Here is a 20,025-nt window from a genome sequence, read left to right on the forward strand (position 1 = left end):
CGAATCCGTGCAATTCTCACTGCACTGAATTGCATACACTATGTTGTCCTGTTTGTGTCTGGGTATTCTGTCCTTAGGGTGGACCAGTTTCTGCTTCAGGGTGTTACTGGGTCTGAAATGTACCGGAATGTTGTGTTTGTAGAAGATCCTCCTGAGTTTCTCAGATAGACCAGAAATGTAGGGAATGACAATGTTCTTGCGTTTGTTCCTGTTATCATCCTTGTCAGTTATGTTCCTTTTTATGCTCTTTAGGAAAGCCCAGTTGGGATAACCGCAATTCTGAAGTGCTTTCTTGATATGATTCTGCTCCTTCTCTTTTCTCTCTAATGTTGTAGGAATGTTCTGAGCCCTGTGTTGCAAGGTCCTAATGACCCCCAATTTATGTTCCAGTGGGTGGTGAGAGTCGAAAAGTAGGTACTGGTCTGTGTGTGTGGGTTTCCGGTAGACCTCGATACTAAGGCTTCTGTCTTGTCTAATGTGTACATCACAATCCAAGAAGGCTAGATTATTCCCACTGACATCCTCCCGAGTGAAGTTGATGTTGCTATCCACTGCATTGATGTGTTTCGAGAAAGCTTCCACCTCCTGGATTTTGATTTTAACCCAGGTATCATCCACGTATCTAAACCAATGGCTGGGAGCAACTCCTGCAAAAGTGGTCAAAGCTATATGTTCCACTTCCTCCATGTATAAATTGGCCACAATAGGGGACACTGGTGATCCCATGGCGCATCCATGCTTCTGTCTGTAGAAACACCACACCAACATGATGCCTCAATGACACCTTAGATGAGCTGGTCATCAGAATTCTGATTCTGATTCTGATCCAGGAGAGGATAAATATCTGATACTCCCTATTAGTCAGACAGAACTGAGGAAGCCTTTTGGACGAGAGGTGAAACGTTTTCAAGAATCTTCAAGCAAGTCCAGTTGCCCATTTCTACCACCCACAGTAAATATACTGATACTCAGTTAGCCTCAATTTCAGTAATGAAAGAAATAATGTCTGATCTGTAGGCTATTGGAAAAGATAAATTAACAAATTAGCTAATTAACAAAAATACCTCTTGTATATTTACTTTAAAAATAACTCAAAAATGTAAAAAAAACTAACAAAAATATCAATAGTCTATCTTTAGTTTCCTGCTTAATCCTCATCTTCCTCTTCGTCTGGTTTTTCCTCCTCTTCGTCTGTTTTTTCTTCCTCATCCTCCTTGTTTGCCCATTGATATTTTGCTGTAGAGCTGATCTTTCTCAGCAGTTTTTTGTTGCTCAACAAATAAGCATGAAAGTCTTTGCAAGACATATCTTTGAAATTGTATTGCACAAATAGAATCCCTTTCAATGATTCAACAGAGAGCTGGTTCCTCTCCTTTGTCCACTGGCTCTGCATCAGTGAAAAAACTCTCTCCACATTTGCATTGTGAGAAGGAAGTGCAAAGGCAAACTTTGCAATCTTCAGCAGTTCTGAGTAGCATGCAATGTTTTTGGCCTTCTCAAAGTATTTGGTCCACTTCTGGTGCACCTGCAGGCCTATGAACTCATCGTCACTGCAGCTTTCAATGAATTTCTTCAGATTGGCAACCTGGTCAAAACATTTAACATCATCAATTGGCACCCCCTTCTCTCCAAGGTACTTGATGCAGGCCTCCACATCATTCCACTTTGGTGGCTCACTCATGTCCATCCACATGAATGGTGAGAACTCTTCCATGGGAGTCATCCACTTCTCCAGATACTCTAAACATGAACTGTACATGCCAAGCGCATCAACCATGAACTTGTCACAGCCCCCTTCAAGTCCATCTCTGTGATTTTCGGCCAGCAGTCCCTTAACTTTGAGGGACATGAAATTGTTGTTCTTCCGTTCAAGAAGAATGTTGTGGATGCTGCTCAATATTTTCTTAACCTCCATGATGGAGTTATTCTCCCTTTCCATTTCTTGAATGTGATTGTGGAAGACGGACATGAGTGAGTGCATGTCCCACAAGTATATCTCACTAAATGGGTTTTCAAAAAATGCCTTGATCACCATGGGTGGCTTTTGCTGAGACATAAAGAATGCTTTTAAAGCAAGGAACATCTGTAGCATCCTCTCTATGCCTGGGAACAGAGAGAGCCACCTTGTCTTGCTGTGTGAAAGCATCCTCCTGTACTCAATGTTAGCAAAATCACAGTACTCTTTGAGGGACTCGGTACGCACGGTGTAAATGTGGAAGTACTGGTATATTTTAAAAATGATATTTTCAAGGTCCACATCAAGTGTGTCTGCCCCGTGATGGACACAATTGTTCAGTATATGCACTTGGCAACCCACGCCAATCAGTGTTTTGTTTTGCAGCAATCTTTTCAAATTCGCAAATACATTGTTTCCCCCTTCGTCACGCCGGGTTCCACCAAAATTAGTGTTACAATTGTCCCCAGTAAATGCGATGCATTTGGAAGACAAATTGTTCTTTGCCAATGTTTCCATTAGGTAGTTTGTGATGGTGGTTGCTGTCTCATTTGGTGTATCTTTCACTTCAATTAATTTGGTCTGCACACCACCCTCCCTCCAATCAAAGTATTGGATAATTATGGGGAAGATTTTTACTGCACCGTGATTACTCCCATCAGTACTAACACCACAGAATGGGATATCTTTGAGCGCTTCGTGCACCAATTCGACAGAGTGAGGTGCCAGAACACCGTTAACAATTGCCTCCGTCTTAGTACGGGCACAACTGAACTTTTTGGCCGTGTCAGAATTGGGGAGGGTCTTTTTCAACAATGAACTTGTGCAGTCCATAGACCCATAACTGTTATGATGTTTCACTGTGTGAAATGACCAGGCACCCTCCGCTGCATTCACGGCATCCTCATTCCCTGGTTTCACAAAGTACTCTGTTATCAACTTTGAGGTACTCTCGCCTCGAACAGCTTTTTTGTGTTTCTCGGTGTCCAGGTGGAATTTTAGATCCCTGGCACCTCCACTGGACACCGAAACATATGTACCTGCTTTGCACACTGTGCACAAAGCTTCCCACTTGTCTCGACCCAGTCTGAAAGCGGGGAACTTCTTTTGTAAGTCATCTGTAAACATGCATTTGCGCTTCGGCATGTTGCTGGCATACTGACAGCCACGCTGTCTTCTGATTATAAAAAGCTGACCGCACTGACGCGGCTCAGGGATTACGTCACATGCAGCGCCTTGCGCAGTGCCCTAGTGCCAGGCAATTTAATGGTCAAATGAAAGGTAATAAAAAACAGGACATTTCCCCACTTTCTAAAAAGAAACCCGGACGCCCCGGACAGGACATGAAAAACAGACATGTCCGGGGAAAACCGGACATTTGGTCACCCTAATATACAACATACAATTGACATAGGGTAGACAGGACAGGAAGACATGGATAAAGATAAAAAGGAAACACAACATGAGGAGAGATAAGGAAAAAAGAACACCCCCCACTATGCTCCTGTCAGGAGTACAGTGTGGAAACATTTAAAAACCTTTTGCACATAAGCACACAACAACACAAGTACACCTTAAACATGGGACTTGAGGGGGGGAATCAGGGGTAAGGGGGGGAGGGGAGGAGGTAATCCAGTGCAAGCAAGCAGCCGTCCGCTCCTGCAGCCATGAAGGTGCTGGTCACGCACCCGCTTGTCACACTGGGGGTAAAAATGGCGACCGCGGAGAGTTAGAGAAGGAATGCGAGGGCAAGAGTGTCTCCCGGCAGTGACCTTCAGGGGGAAATGTTTCCTCAGCAACAGCCTAAACCAAGGCCGGTGCTGTCTTGGGGCACCGAATGTCGATAAGATATGAATTGTTTGGTCTTTCCAGACGCAGTCTTTGCACGTCCACACCGCTCGTCTATATCTGTCCATTCCGTCCATTCTATTCAAATTGATCTCCGAAAAACGTATTCCTTGCAAAGCTGAAAGCTGTTCCGAGATAACAACCATTTTGTGGTTAAAGTTCTGAATGTCCACAGTCTGAGTGCCAACAGCTTTGCCCACCACTCCAATCATATCGGGCAGCTTTGTGGGGCTTTGAACAGCTGTCACCGTTGTCTGATTTCCTCGATATACCAGGGCAATGCCTAATCCAATCAGCAAAAGTCTTGTAATCATGGTTCCGAATAGGTAGATATCTTCAATGTCCTCCACAGAAAGAATCGCCAGGCACACGACCCGTCACCGCTCCCACGCGTCCATCGTGTAACCAGCCGCAAACATTCCGGCAGGACAGACGGGTTCTCCCGAACCCAAATTTCTTGTCGAGAAAACTGTGTCAATTTCATTAGGAGACCAGTTTATCAATTCCATGCCTTTTTTTAGTTTAGAAAGTAATGCAGGAAGAGTATCTTCAAAAAGTACAGCAGACGAGACAAGACACAGAAGCACAAGCAAGGAAAAAAGGAGGGAGAGGGAGAGCAGAAAATGCGACCGCCTTCCGTGGAAGCACGGAGAGAAAAAAAAAACATCCATACATAACGTTACTGTACAAGCAATGCTTATTTAACAGTAACAAACTTAAGCCCTATATGTTGAAATTCTTATCTTATTCATTCGTTACTTTATCACACAGTCTTACCTCAGTCAACTTCTTCCCTCCTGTGAAAATTCAACGTCGCAGACGCAGACACAAGTGGGCGGGGGATGCATTTGATTAAGTCTCCTGGTTGCAGAGGTGGAAAGTAACGAATTACATTACTCGCGTTACTGTACTTGAGTAGCTTTTTTGTGTACTTATACTTTTTCAAGTAATTTTTAAAGAGTGTACTTTTACTTTTACTTAAGTATGTTTTCTTTTAAGTAGTGTACTTCGGTACATTTTACATCACAACCGTTACTGAGTAAAAAAAATAAATAAATAAAAAATTAAAAAAGGCTAAAACGGAGAAGGGGAAATGCGTTCTGGAAATGAATCACGGGAAGGACAGTTGTCGCGCGCGAGTCTCACACAGACGATGGCGGACATGCACCGGCGCTTTGGGGGGGGGGGGCTCAAGCCCCTGGGCCACAGCCAATCAGGGGCCTTGTAATATTAATAAAATAATAAACTGTCGGAATCGTGGGCCTACATTAATGTACGGATAGAAATAAGGTTAGAAATAAATGAGCGCACAGTAGCCTGCTGTAAGAGACATGGTGGATGTGGTTCGCGAAATGAACACCCACAACTGTACCAGAATAAAATGTAACAAAATGTAACATCACGCACGAAAGCGCGCCAAAGACTGCAGACTACTGAGACACACATTTAGAGGCTTTGAAAGATGAAGCGTTCACATGTTAGCGGGGCGCATAAAAGGAAAAAAGAGAGAGATGCAGGTAATGATAGAATCGTTGCCTAAAGTCACAGACTTTTTAAGGTAAGGATCACCAATCTGTTCAGAATATCAGCTACTTATCAGTTATCAGCCTACCAGCAGCTAGGCTATGTGCAGCTAGGCTAGATCTGCTATGATTTGTCCAACAGTAAAATAAATCAGTTGTGATTTGAATACGTGTCGTGTGATTTGAGTTATAATCCTGTTAGTATAATAGCATATTTTGATGGGGATAATAAAATGTCTAAAATGGCATCTACTGAAGAAATTGATGAAAAGATTGTAGGCTATAATGTTCACAGTTCGGGCAGCAGACAGAGTAAGCATACTGAGGGGAATAGCAATACAAAGCTAGCGCAGATCCACATTTCTCGCTAGCTGTGTTGGGTGTGTTGTTTTCCGTGTGGATTTAAGTGAAATACTTGAGAAGTTCTGTGGTCAAGACAACGTTTTAAGGTAAGGACGCTTGATTATTAATGTTTGCCCGCCGTGGCTTGTTGTTGACGAAAGGCCCACATGATTTTGCCTTATGCAGCTACTGCTAGCATCATGCTTTGAACTAGGTTAAGCTCATTTGCGCTAAAGGATGGGTTTATTGAAGGACTTTGATGTAGCTAGTTTCTTTTTAAAAAATCGTACGCTCAAAACAGTATGCCCGTGTTCATCATGTTTAACTTTTTTCTTGATGGAGTGCGTGAAATATTGTTGAGTGGTATTTCGATGCAGTCATGTCAAAAAGGCAGTTGAATGCACGGTCTTATTCAAGGAGAAGGAAGACTTGCATGATGCTTGAACATAGATTGGTAAAACAGACCCTAGTAGGACTTGGTTTCGTGTATTTCGGTCTGTAGAGTTATGAGTTTGGCCGCTGTCCATGGTGTTTACGTTTCATGTGGCCGCCGAGCCAAGTACCTTCATCATCATCATCATGTTTCCCTGTCAAAAGTTAAACTCTCTAGGGGTGCTTCTGCTGTAGCAGTTGCTCAAAGTTTGATTTGTCCATCATCATATGTCTTATCTGTTGGGTGTCTATGCCCAGCAGATTTTCCCATTTCGTCCATTTGTAACCATTTTTGTCAAACAGGAGCTGCTTTTGCACTTGGTTATTGCCCATCCGGCAAACGTGAGCAATATATTTTAGTTGTTGTACGTAGCAGGATAGTTTTATACCCTGGGTTCCTGTCAGTTTCCGGAGGTCAGCATTGGACATCTTGTAGCTCCAGTCTATATCTTCATTTGTATTGTTCTTTTGGTCAGGGGCATTCTTTCGTTTATATCCACCTTTAATCATTTTCCTTAGGAAGCCGTGCCACACTACCTCAATTTTGTGAATTTCACTGGATGATAGTTGCCATGCCTGTGTGCTGTACAGGAGACGAGATCGAACGCATGCCACTAGCAACTTTATACGGGTTTTTAGTAGTATTCGGTGGTCGGTTAGAACGTGTTTCAGTTCATTCCATTTCATGAATGCAGCACTTATCCTAGCATGCAGGAAGTGTGAGGATTCATCACAGTTGCTGACATTATAACCAAGATATTTAAAGGTGCGGATGTTTTTAATATTAGTGCCGCCAAGGGAAATGATACTTGGTTTACATTTGATATCCTCATTGACGTTAAAAGCCATTGTTTCTGTTTTGACATATGATATTTGTAAACCAAAGCGGGTGTAGGTCTTATCATACAACTGAAGAATATTCTGAAGCTCCTCGATGGATCCAGCGAGTATGGCCTGATCATCTGCGTATAGAATCTCTGTTATGCAACCCTCTCCTGATGCTCGTGCTTTCGTACGCATTTCTCTTGTGGATACCTCATTTGGAATGCAATATCTGAACTTGAAGCCTGTATCTGGGTACAGTTTTGATATCTCATGCTGTGCAATCCTGACAACAAAGTCCATATAGATATTAAAAACTAATGGCGATTCTAGGGCACCTTGTCTTGCAGTGAATGTTTGTTTTCATGCCGCCGAGCTATTTTTATGTATTTTATTTTTTAAAAGGATTTGTCTGTAGGTGTGTGTGTTTTATGTTTACAACACATAGGTCTACATTAGTGCACGCGCGCTTGTGTGGTTATCTCTGGCCATGCCCCTGCGTGAAAGTTACGCAGTATCACTGTCCTGTCCGTGGTAATAATCAGAACTGGCTTTGTAATGATAATGCGCGCGTTCTTCTCTCCCTCTGTGGTCGGATGTGTTGAGCGATGTGAGCGTGGGCCTTGCGCAGCTACGCTGAGCCAAACGTAACCTATCGTAGGCTTCTAGGCTAATTACGCGCTTACACTGTAAATGCTTGACACGTATTGCAAATAAAATAAGAGTGTTTTCCTGGCCAATGGTAAGGGTAGGGTTGACAGGTAGCCTATGAGGGGCCTAGCCCCTGGGCCACAGGTGTTGATAAAGCGCCCCTGCGGACATGGAGGAGACCGAGGAACCTGTGGTGGACGACCCTGCAGAAAACGCAATTTCTTCCAGTAATGAAGTGCACCCCTGGCCCTACATACGTGATCACTTCAGCTTCGTAGAGAAAAGGGGTGACAGTTTCATTATGCAATGCAGATTATGTGTGCCCAAGAAGACAACCATTGCGGCATACAAAAATTCGACGTCTAATCTGCGCAAGCATGTTGAGGTAAGTATTGTCATTGGCATCATAATCACGGGCGCAGATAGAGGGTGGGACGGGTGGGATTCATCCCACCCAGATTTAAATTCACCTCGTTCGGTCCCCCCCACTTATAGGGAGGAAAAAACGTCTATGCTGTCTTTCTTTGCATAAGGCAAACCTCATGGAAAAATCAAAAGACTAATTACCATTCGGTTTATTGAGGTGCACAGCAGTACATACATAGTTGCAACAACTCACATAAAACAAAACAAAGACTGATATTCGGTTGGTTGAGCTGCGCAGACTGCACAGGTTGCAAGCTCGAGCTTGGTTGCTATGGTTACCCACAACAAGTTTGACAGGCATATCGGGGTTGGGGTTGGTTTGCTGGCAGCTTTGTCCCCCCCAGTTTTTTGTCCCCCCCAGTTCAAAAAACGTATCTGCGCCCCTGATCATAATGTTTCCTTTCCACAGTAAAACCGACAATAGGCTGGTTATATTCCAAAAATAGTGGATGGCATTGCTAATGTTGAAGTAGCAACCTGTTGGTACTGTAACATAACAGTAACTAGTCTGTTATTCGGTTGGCTAATCATGCAAGCAAGTTAGCTCGCCAACCTGACGTGATCAGTCATCCTACCATTCTACATCCAACAGGCCAGAAAGGAATACTAAGCAAAACAAATAATGTTTGAATTGAATTGTTCAATAACACACAGTGCACACAGGCAAGCTACGAGATTTCGGTGCAACATTTCACTTTCATATTTCATGTACAATGCTTTGTGTGTGGTCAGGGCGATGTAAACGACATGACTGTGTGTATTGACCTTTTTTGTTTGTCTCAGTTTTAATGCAGCATTATCCTAAGCATTCAATTTGATACACTTCCTTTAAATAAAACATCTGGGTTGAGATGTACATATATCCTTGTTTCCTCTTCTTTTTCATTTTTGCACAACACAATGGAGGCAGAAAACACCCATTGTTAAAAGTAACATTTTACTTTTACTCAAAGTACATTTAAATGATCTACTTTTTACTTTTACTTGAGTAGATTTTTTGTCTGGTAACTTTACTTGTACTTAAGTAAAATTTCATCAGAGTAGCAGTACTTGTACTTGAGTATAATATTTTAGTACTCTTTCCACCTCTGCCTGGTTGGCTGGTGATAGATTGGTGTCATTATAGCACGTCGGAGCGGTTCATGCCAGGCTCGAGTCCGATCCACCACTGATGAGTTGCCCGATAAGAATCCAGAATGTCATCAAAAGATGTATTTTTTTCTCAATAGACGCAGGTGACGTTAAAGCCTATTGGCAGTCACGAAGCAGACTACAAAACTGCAGGGCATCAAGGCCACTGTGGCCTTACGGCAGATATTTTTTTCCAAAGGCACAAGGCCAAATTGAGAGGGCACGAGGGCCATGGCCCTCATGGCCCTCGTGAAATTCCTGCCCTGGTACACAATCTGTCTGACAGTGAATTAGTGGAATCCAAACTCTTTAGAGATGGTTTTGTAACCTTTTCCAGTCTGATGAGCATCAACAACGCTTTTTCTGAGGTCCTCAGAAATCTCCTTTGTTCGTGCCATGATACACTTCCACAAACGTGTTGTGAAGATCAGACTTTGATAGATCCCTGTTCTTTAAATAAACAGGGTGCCCACTCACACCTGATTGTCATGCCATTGATTGAAAACACCTGACTCTAATTTCACCTTCAAATTAACTGCTAATCCTAGAGGTTCACATACTTTTGCCACTCACAGATATGCAATATTGGATCGTTTTCCTCAATAAATAAATGACCAAGTCTAATATTTTTGTCTCATTTGTTTAAATGGGTTCTCTTTATTGACTTTTAGGACTTGTGTGAAAATCTGATGATGCTTCAGGTCATATTTATGCAGAAATATAGAAAATTCTAAAGGGTTCACAAACTTTCAAGCACCACTGTACATGCAGAGAAAGAACTTCACTGTTCTGTAATGTATATCTGCTAAATAAAGGCTTCTAATTCTAAAAATCTAATCAGAAATTTTCTGTAACCATGTTATTTTTACTGCCAACAAAATTCACGAATCAACAGACTTCACTTTTATGAAGTCTGAATCTCTTTCAGATAGATAACACATACACAGTACTGACACAGATACTAGGAAACAGTGGTGGTTGTCATAACAGTGCGATTCTTGCCGTCTAAAAAGATTGCTTTTCTCAGTGAATAAAACCAAATAAAAGCATGTCACATAAAAATACTAAGGAAAATTTTAATTTTGGGGGAAAAAAAAAACACTGAGTAGCCAGTGATGGAGTGTTAATAGGCAGCAAAAGTCTCCCAAAAGCTGAGTATGTGTCTGAACACAAGTGTGTTACTTATGTGCGCGCATGTGTCCACTGCTTCAGTAATTGGGCTTATTTTTACACCCTGACGCTTGGGCATCTTCAAGGTTGTTTACAATAATTTAGAAGCAATGTATTCACTAGATCTCACCCTTGGTAAGTCATGTGGCTTGTAAGTGTCTCAGATTCTCACAGTCTCAGATTCTCTCACGTAATTTGTACTCGGAGCACAATGTTTGAACCTCACAGAGAGTAAAATGGCAGCGCCCAGGGACATTGTTTTTCTTTTAAAATAAAATCTGTTCACAGTATACAGGTACAAATATGAACAAGTGTACACGCGAACATTTCTGTATAGATATTATCTGTCAGTATAATGGAGTTTATTTTTTGGGTTTTGTTTGCCTTTAATGATGTCTATAGAGAATGGGCAACTATATCATGGTGCATTGCATTCTGGGTGTGTGGTTTGAGGAGTAGTGATTGTATGCTTGAGAAAGTCCGTGGATACAGGGATCCTACTGTAAAAGCAAAAATGCTATAAATAGCCTTTGCTTGAACAAAACAAATGTTCAACATTGTGAAACAAGAAGAGAACTCTCTCAACAGAGAAATGATGTAGCGCAACCCATGCCATGTTGCTATGTAGCTTGTGGCTTAGGCTTTTCACAACAATGGATTTGCCATCTCATGAATTATATATCATATCCAATTTCGTATGGCTGGCAAACTTATAAGTCCCCAAACTTATTCTGGCTTAAAGCCTTGGTTGCATCAGGCCACAGTAAAATTTTTGCTTGATCACAAAAATTTTGTTTTCTTTTGGATAGTGGCGGAGTCACAAAAGGTACAGCCCACAGCTTAAAACTGACAATAAAAAATTATTGTACATAATACACTGTTTGTTTGTTTTTGCCCACCCATTTTTGTGATTTTATTCTTTTTGTGATTTTATTTTCTTGCTCTTTTAATGTACCGCTCTTCGCCCTTCTAATTGCCCTTCGGGGATAAATAAAGTTTTGTCTAAGTCTAAAACAGTGGGTTCTGTTAATCTTACTACTTTGTTCAAGATCTGTTCATGTCTGTAGCTCTGTGTGACATTTATTTTCAAGTCATCCATTGCAAGCAATGTGTTATTAAGGCTTGCCTTCCAAGGTCATGCATTCTCATTACAAATTAGACACTTTCAACTCTTGTTAGCGCCATGGGTGTTGTCCAGATGCATAGAAGTGGCCTTGTCTTTGCTCATGGTCTGTGGCATCAGAATACTGCCATGTTTGGTCTGGTTCCCATGTGCTCCTGCCAAGGATTTGGGATTTCACCACTCTTTTTGCACATATTACACTGCTAGATCTCACTATGAACTCAGAAAAGCGCTCCCTAGTACAGAAGCAAACAACACAATTCATCAGCATAGAGCTAGATTCGCTGAGCATGCTAGCTACTTAGCATTCAAAAGTGTGGTAGCCATGTGTAGTACTGGCATCTTTTGATGATGCTAGAACTGATGATGGCAGCCACAGCAACGATCCCCCTAGGCTTTCTGGAGCTGCAGATTTTTTAGAAATGGGTTATCAACATACAACTGAACTGCAAGTGGTATAAATGGAAGTGTTCTTGTCTCAGTAAAAGGAGCCCAAGCACTTGCTTGCTTCAAAAAGATGCTACAAGAGGGGGCATTTCACTCTCTGGTGGAAGGACAGAACACATCAATCAATCTTCTAATTCTGATCAGCTAAAACTGAGGGCAGTCAATTTCCTGGCCAAGAAGTTCTTACCAGTTCTGAGACATCATCATATGCTGGTCCATATATCATCATCTATTAACCATGATGTCCACTATATGAACCATCAGAGCTGCACAAGCACTCCATTGCAGCACAGAAGCTCTTCAAGTGAACCAATCAAAGACTACCCTCAATCTCGTGGTAGGGCTATACAGTGACAAAATTCACACTGGATAACCCCTTACTTACTTACTTATCCCGTTAATGTCTGTGGGACACCGATGGTGTGTCAGACGGTGCATGGAAATTACGAAGCACACGCTTCCAACCTTTTCTATCAAGTGCGTCTTCCACCTGCAAACCACAGGGTCACAAATATCTTACAGAAAACAATATCCAACATTTTACACACACTGCTGTTTTGTGTATCATATATAATTGAGGAGGTATCCAGTTGGTTCACATCAGCTGTGTAGATAATTTTTCAATAAACTCCAATTACATATGCTACCAGCTGTTATTAGAAATAATTAAACTGACAGGCTTTTAACTCTGTTCAGTGTGCATTTGTTTTTCCTGTTTCCTTTAGTCCCCAAGGTTACTCCAGCTAATGTGAGTGGAGGAGGTGGAAGCCGATCAGAATTAGTGATCACTTGGGAGGTAAGATGACCAGCATAACATTTGTGTGTATGTATGAGAATGTGTTTGCATAAGGCATGGCATTGCTTTTTGCTAAGAACTGAGAAGCAATATTAGTGACAAGTAAAGAAAAGCTTTTGAGATTTTAAAAGGATAGTAATAATTTTTAGGTTCTGGTTGTCATTAAAAAAAAAGGAATATTATATTGTAATTATGAGCAAAGCACAAAGAAAAAGAGTGATATTTACCAAGGTTGAGGTCGCATATAATTTTCCACGCATTATGTTTGAAATACTAAGGTAATAGACTTTTTAAAACTGCAGCAGTGGTTTTTGTTTTATTCTATTTATTCTCCACCAGCACATCAAACTTGTATGTGGTCCTGGATGCTTGGCTTTTTTGTGTGAATTGGTGTTTAAAGTAGCTTATTTCTCAGCAGGACATTTGCAAAGTGCTTGATTACATTTACATTTCATCATTTAGTTTATGAGCAGCACCTCAGAGCAAGTTTGCATGAATATTCTCTTACCTGAAGTAGCATATGAATAAATTATTGCTTGCATTTTCAGCCTACTGTATATTAATAATTGTAGATCTAAAAAACAGTGCTTGGCTTATTACTATTGTAGCGCGTATCGAGTGTGGGTGGAGCACAGAGGACAGCAGGACAACGTTTGGAGGCAGACAAGGCAATTTATTTTTATAACTTTTCAGTAATCTCATTCATTCACACACACACACTCGTCTGGTCCCGGGTTGCGCTCCCTCTCCTCTCTCTCTGCCTCCTTAAATAGGGAGCGGTTACTGGGAAAACACACACACAAACACAGGTTAATTATCCTCAGGTGTCGCGATTCTGCCACTCACCTTCCCCGGCTCCACCCTCCTGTCACAGACCGGCGCTTGACCACGCCCCCGCTGCCACATACCCCCACCGCCCGACTCAGGCCGGGCGCTCGTCCGGCCCGCAGCCGACTCCCCCCCCCCCCCCCCCTTGACGGGAGAGGAAGTCCGCCACGACCATCTGCGCCCCCGGCCTGTGGACCACCTTGAAGTTGAAGGGTTGGAGTGCCAGATACCAACGGGTGATCCGCGCGTTGGCATCCTTCATGCGGTGGAGCCACTGGAGGGCCGCGTGGTCCGAACAGAGAGTGAAAGAGCGCCCCAGCAGGTAGTAACGGAGGTCGAGGACCGCCCACTTAATCGCCAGGCACTCTTTTTCAATTGTGCTGTAGCGCCCCTCACGCACTGACAGCTTCCGGCTGATGTACAGGACCGGGCGGTCCTCCCCCTCCACCTGCTGGGACAAAACGGCCCCCAGCCCTCTGTCCGACGCATCGGTCTGCAACACAAAAGGGAGAGAGAAGTCAGGGGAGTGTAAAAGTGGCCCCCCACACAGTGCAGCCTTTACCTCAGAGAAAGCCCGCTGGCACTGCTCCGTCCACTGGACCGGATCTGGCGCCCCCTTTTTAGTGAGGTCAGTCAGCGGGCTGGTGACGTCCGAATAATTAGGTATAAACCTACAATAGTAGCCAGCCAGCCCCAGGAACTGCCTCACCCCCTTTTTGGTCTTGGGCCTCGGGCAGGCCACAATCGCTGCTGTCTTATTAATTTGGGGACGCACCTGCCCGTTGCCCAAGTGGAAGCCCAGATACCGTACTTCCACCCGCCCAATCGCACACTTCTTCGGGTTGGCAGTGAGTCCCGCCCGCCTCAGCAACCTAAGGACGGCCCTCAGGTGTTGTAGGTGCCGCTGCCAATCATTACTATAAATGATGATATCATCTAGGTAAGCGGCTGCATAGGTGGCGTGGGGCCGGAGGACCCGGTCCATCAGCCGCTGAAACGTAGTGGGCGCCCCAAACAGCCCAAAAGGAAGTGTGACGAACTGGTGTAAGCCGAACAGTGTGGAAAAGGCCGTTTTTTCCCGGGATAATGGAGTCAAGGGGATCTGCCAATATCCCTTCGTCAAATCCAGTGTCGAGTAAAAGCGAGCCATGCCTAGTCGATCGAGCAGCTCATCAATACGAGGCATTGGGTACGCGTCAAATTTAGACACCGCGTTGACTTTTCTATAGTCCACACAGAACCGGACCGAGCCGTCGGCCTTGGGAACCAAGACCACCGGGCTGCTCCAGTCACTGTGGGACTCCTCGACGATGCCCATTTCGAGCATGGCCTGAAGTTTTTCCCGAACCACCTTTTTTTTGTGTTCGGGTAATCTATAAGGACGGCTCCGCACTACCACCCCCGGGGGCGTCTCTATGTGGTGTTCTATGAGGTTAGTGCGACCGGGCAGGGGCGAGAACACATCCGAAAACTCGGCCTGCAACTGGGCGACCTCCGTGAGTTGGGTTGGGGAGATGTGGTCTCCACAGGGGACCGGGGAGGTACGTGATGCCAATGACCCTTTTTGGACCTCCGGCCCCAGCTCCGCCTTCTCCGGAACTACCGACACCAACGCCACGGGGACCTCCTCGTTCCAGAGTTTCAGTAGATTGAGGTGGTAGATCTGTAGCGCCCCCTCCCTGTCCGTTCGCCTAACCTCATAGTCGACGTCCCCGACTCACCGTGTGACCTCAAAGGGTCCTTGCCACTTGGCGATTAATTTGGAGCTCGACGTGGGCAACAGGACGAGTACCTTATCTCCTGGAGTGAACTCTCTAAGGCGCGTGCCCTTGTTGTACAGGCGGGCTTGCCGTTCCTGGGCCTGCCGCAAATTCTCCTGAGTTAAGTGGGTGAGCGTGTGGAGTTTTGCGCGCAGATCCATAACATACTGAATTTCGTTTTTGCTCGGTGAAGGTCCCTCCTCCCAATTTTCCCGCAGTACATCTAAGATGCCGCGCGGCTTACGCCCATATAATAATTCAAATGGGGAGAACCCCGTGGAGGCTTGGGGGACCTCTCGCACTGCAAACAACAAGGGTTCGAGCCACTTATCCCAGTTACGTGCGTCCTCACTTACGAATTTTTTGATAATATTCTTGAGGGTGCGGTTGAACCGTTCAACTAAACCGTCCGTCTGTGGGTGATAAACGCTGGTGCGGATCGGCTTAATACCCAGTAGCCCATACAGTTCGCTCAGTGTTCGTGACATAAACGAGGTGCCTTGGTCAGTCAGAATCTCTTTCGGGATTCCAACCCGGGAGATGACGTGGAAGAGGGCCTCAGCAATACTGCGTGCTGAGATATTGCGAAGAGGCACCGCTTCCGGGTATCGCGTTGCATAGTCCACCAGAACCAATATAAAGTGGTACCCTCGTGTTGACCGATCTAATGGCCCGACGAGATCCATCCCAATTCTTTCGAATGGGGTCTCGATTAATGGTAGGGGGCGCAAGGGCGCTTTTGGAATGGCCGCTGGATTTACTAACTGGCATTCGCGGCACACCGTACACCACTTACGGACGTCGCCGCGAATCCCCAGCCGATAGAATCGGGCCATTATCCGGGCGAGTGTCTTATCCTGCCCGAGGTGTCCAGCCATGGGATCAAAGTGAGCCGCCTGAAATACCAATTCCCGGCGGCTCTTTGGAATTAGCAATTGGGTGACTCGCTGTTTTGTCTGAGTGTCCTGCGTCACTCGGTATAACCTATCCTTCAAAATGGAAAAATAGGGGAAGGACGGGGTGGCGCCCGGCTGGAGCGTCTGACCATCGATTACTCTCACTTGGTCAAACGCGTGTTGCAGAGTCTCGTCTCGCGATTGTTCCAGTGGGAAATCCGCGAGGGATTCCCCAATAGAAAGAGGAGGGGCCAGTGGCTCCTCACTCTGTCGCGGAGATGACGTAGACGGCTCTGCGACCGCAGCTCCAGCCAAAGCGACACCGGGACCCTCCCCTGTTAACCGGCAGGACCCACTCTTTATTAGGCGTGCCATTAAACCCCGAAATCCCGGCCAATCAGTCCCCAAGATCAAAGAGTGGGTAAGGCGAGGATTAACCGCTGCCTTCACTATCGATTTCTCCCCTCTGAAATGTATGTGGACCGACACCAACGGGTAGCTGTGAATATCCCCGTGCACACACAACACCTTCACCCCTTGTGCTCCCCCCAATGCCTCGTCTTGCACCAGGCTTTGGCGGATCGAGGTCTGATTGCAACCTGAATCCACCAACGCCTGATATGTAGCCCCTTGTACACTTACCGGTATGCGATACGCTCCGGCCCGATCGAGGGCAGCCTCTGGCGCGTCGGGGATCCGCACCACCACCCCCACTTCCATCGCTGCACACTGTTGCTGCAGGTGGCCCGGTTCCCCGCAGCGCCAGCAAACCGGCCCGGGCCTTCCCTCTGCAGCTGTGTTCTGGGGCTCACTCACCTGAGGGGGGAGAGACAGACACAGAAGGGAGAAACGGGAGGGCACCATGGGTATGGTGGGTCGGCTGGGGTGGAGCCGGCCCCCGCCTCCGCGGTGGGGGAATGGGGCGAGGACGGGACACGGGAGGAGGGGGGGAGAAAGAGAGAGAGAAGAGGAGAAAGAAGATGCTGTCGTCCGCTGTCCTGCTGCCGGAACAGCCGCCAGATGATCCTCCGCCAGTCCCACGGCCTGATCCAGCGACGCCGGGCGGTGGCACTGGACCCACTCCGCGGTTCCAGCTGGTAAGCGGGCGATGAACTGTTCCAGCGCCACCTGGTCGATGATTCCCTCGGCGTCACGATCTTCAGCCCTCAGCCACCGCCAGCAGGCGTCCCGGAGCTGCTGGCCGAACGCGAACGGGCTGCCGACTTCCTCCATCCGCAGCGCGCGGAAGCGCTGGCGCTGCTGCTCCGGCGTGCGCCCCACGCGCTGGAGGACAGCCCAGCGAAGGTCGGCGTAGGCCAGCCTGCGGTTGGCGGGGAGCTGTAGTGCGGCCAGCTGCGCCTCTCCCGTCAGGCGGGGGAGGAGGCGCGCCGCGCGCTGCTCCATCGGCCACCCCGAGGCTTCGGCGACCTGCTCGAACAATGTGATGAAAGCCTTGGGGTCGTCCTGCGGGCCCATCTTGGTCACGGTGAGGGGAGACGGGCCCGCGGCCGGGGCGCTGGTGGACCCCGCCGACGCGAGGAGACGCCGGAACGCCTCTCGATCTTCCTGCTGGGCCAGCACCAGGGCTTCAAAGCGGCGCTCCTGCTCCTTTCGGAGCGTGACAAGTGCCTGGTGCTGGCTCTGCTGAGCCGTGGCGAGGGCGTGGACCAAGTCCGCGAACGGGGAGGATTCCATGGGGCTGCTGTGTTGGTGCTCCACCTTTTCCCGGGTTTCGGCACCACTGTAGCGCGTATCGAGTGTGGGTGGAGCACAGAGGACGGCAGGACAACGTTTGGAGGCAGACAAGGCGATTTATTTTTATAACTTTTCAGTAATCTCATTCATTCACACACACACACACACACTCGTCTGGTCCCGGGTTGCGCTCTCTCTCCTCTCTGCCTCCTTAAATAGGGAGCGGTTACTGGGAAAACACACACACAAACACAGGTTAATTATCCTCAGGTGTCGCGATTCTGCCACTCACCTTCCCCGGCTCCACCCTCCTGTCACAGACCGGCGCTTGACCACGCCCCCGCTGCCACAACTATCTAATAATATTTTGAACTCAGCTTTGATGACTTTTTTTGAAACACTTGTTAGCTTATTCCTGTCTGATAATTTGTAATAAAAAACAGTAAATTATTCATAAGAATTATTTATCTGCACTAGAGGTAAAAGACCATGGAAAATGTATAATAATAATAATAATAATAATAATAATTTGTACTACTAAATATAGCTGACTGAATAACAAGACTGCTGGTTGACCTATGGGTCTTACAGTGCTCAGTAGTGACTGCCCACTTTTTACGTGGCCAGAAGTAAATTTCCTATTCATTTTTTCCAGAGACTTTTCTGAAAATTCTTGAGAAAAGAGTTTGAAACAAACAGCAACAATATGAAATATGACTTCATGAAAATTTTCAAAGCAAAAAAGAAGAAAAAGGAAAAATTCAAGGGTGCAAGATAGTGTACCATGGTCCTTGCATAAGTATTCATCCCCTTGAACTTTACCTCATTTTTCAATGTGACAACCTGGAATGGTAATGGACTTAATTTGGACTTCTTATGCTGTAAAATCTTGAAGGGGCAGATGTACTTTGCACTGAGGTTCTTGTATGATTTTGGGTTCCTTATGTTCTTGGTTACAACTGTACTTGGTTGCCTGGGTTATACTGTGAAGTCTCCCCTGTATGATAGTTAGCAAAGTGTTTACCTTTGCTCAATTTGCTCTTGGTGCTGGTGTACAATCTCCCACACTTGTTCACTGCACTTGAACCAGTTGTTGACTGCGGGCACATTGGTGGGAGAATTGTCCCATAGGAAGAGGGGAGATTGGTAGCTGAGTACACACTGGAAGGGTGTTAGCTGTGTGGCAGAGTGTCATAATGAATTTTGTGCGTACACAGCCCATGGCAGGAATTGCACCCAGTCCCTTTGGTTCTCACCGCAACTCTCCTGGTTGGCCCGTTCCACCTGGCCATTGGACTGTGGGTGGTTTCTAGATGTTAAGCTCACCGAAACCCCCAATTTTTCCTTAAACCTGGACCAGACCCAGGACAAGAGCTGCGGGTCCTGATCACTGAACTATATCTTTGGAGATACCGAAATAGCGGAAGGCATGAAAAAAACAGGGGTGGGTTTCCCAAAAGCCTCTTAACCATAAGAGTATCTTAACTAGGAGAGAGAGTGTTCATTGTGCTGCTCGCTCTACCATTTAACGATTATCTTTGTGCTGTGATGCTTTTGGCAAACTCAGGCCAGTTCTGCCATTTTAAATGCTGTGGGTAGGCCAAGTAGGGGGATGAGGCTCAAGGATTTTGAGAACTTATCAACAATCACCATGATGACAGTATTGCCCTGGGACTTGGGAAGATCATTGAGGAAGTCTATGGCGATGTAGGACCAGGGACATTGTAATGTAGGTAATGGCATGAGTTTGCGTACTGGGTGCGTCCAGGGTACTTTAGCCTGTGCTCATGTGGAACATGAGGAGATTAACTCATTGATGTCGGTTAACATATTGAGCCACCAGTACTAGGACTTGAGTAGCTGGTAGTTATGTTGGCTACCAGCTAACATACCTACCAGTATGTGATCTCCCTTGGTGTTTGTCCTATTTTGTCATATTACAAGCTGGAATTAAAATGGATTTTTGGAAGTTAGCACCATTTGATTTACACATGCCTACCCTTTAAAGGTGTAAATTGTTTTGTTTGTTTTTTTTATTGTGATGAGTCCTTCCAGGGCCTCCCACTGGGCAATGAACTTGGGTAGTTCAGATGGTGTGCATGGAAATTGTGGTATAACATGGGGTCAAGCACAACATGGGCTGGAACCCAGCATCTTTCCTCAGGTCTGTAGCCCTCCCGT

The 20,025-nt window shown here is 45.8% G+C and overlaps 1 protein-coding gene across 1 annotated transcript in view; it reads left to right on the forward strand.

The window, feature by feature from the left end:
* LOC132885033 (contactin-4-like) overlaps nucleotides 1-20,025 on the forward strand; it is a 542,655-nt gene that overhangs the window by 502,194 nt on the left and 20,436 nt on the right. Inside the window, exon 17 of the mRNA XM_060919276.1 lies at nucleotides 12,595-12,665. Coding sequence (XP_060775259.1) covers nucleotides 12,595-12,665 — 71 coding nt within the window. The remainder of the gene's footprint in view (nucleotides 1-12,594; nucleotides 12,666-20,025) is intronic.

Source organism: Neoarius graeffei, chromosome 4 (genome assembly GCF_027579695.1).
Source record: "Neoarius graeffei isolate fNeoGra1 chromosome 4, fNeoGra1.pri, whole genome shotgun sequence".
NCBI classification, from domain to species: Eukaryota; Metazoa; Chordata; class Actinopteri; order Siluriformes; family Ariidae; genus Neoarius; species Neoarius graeffei.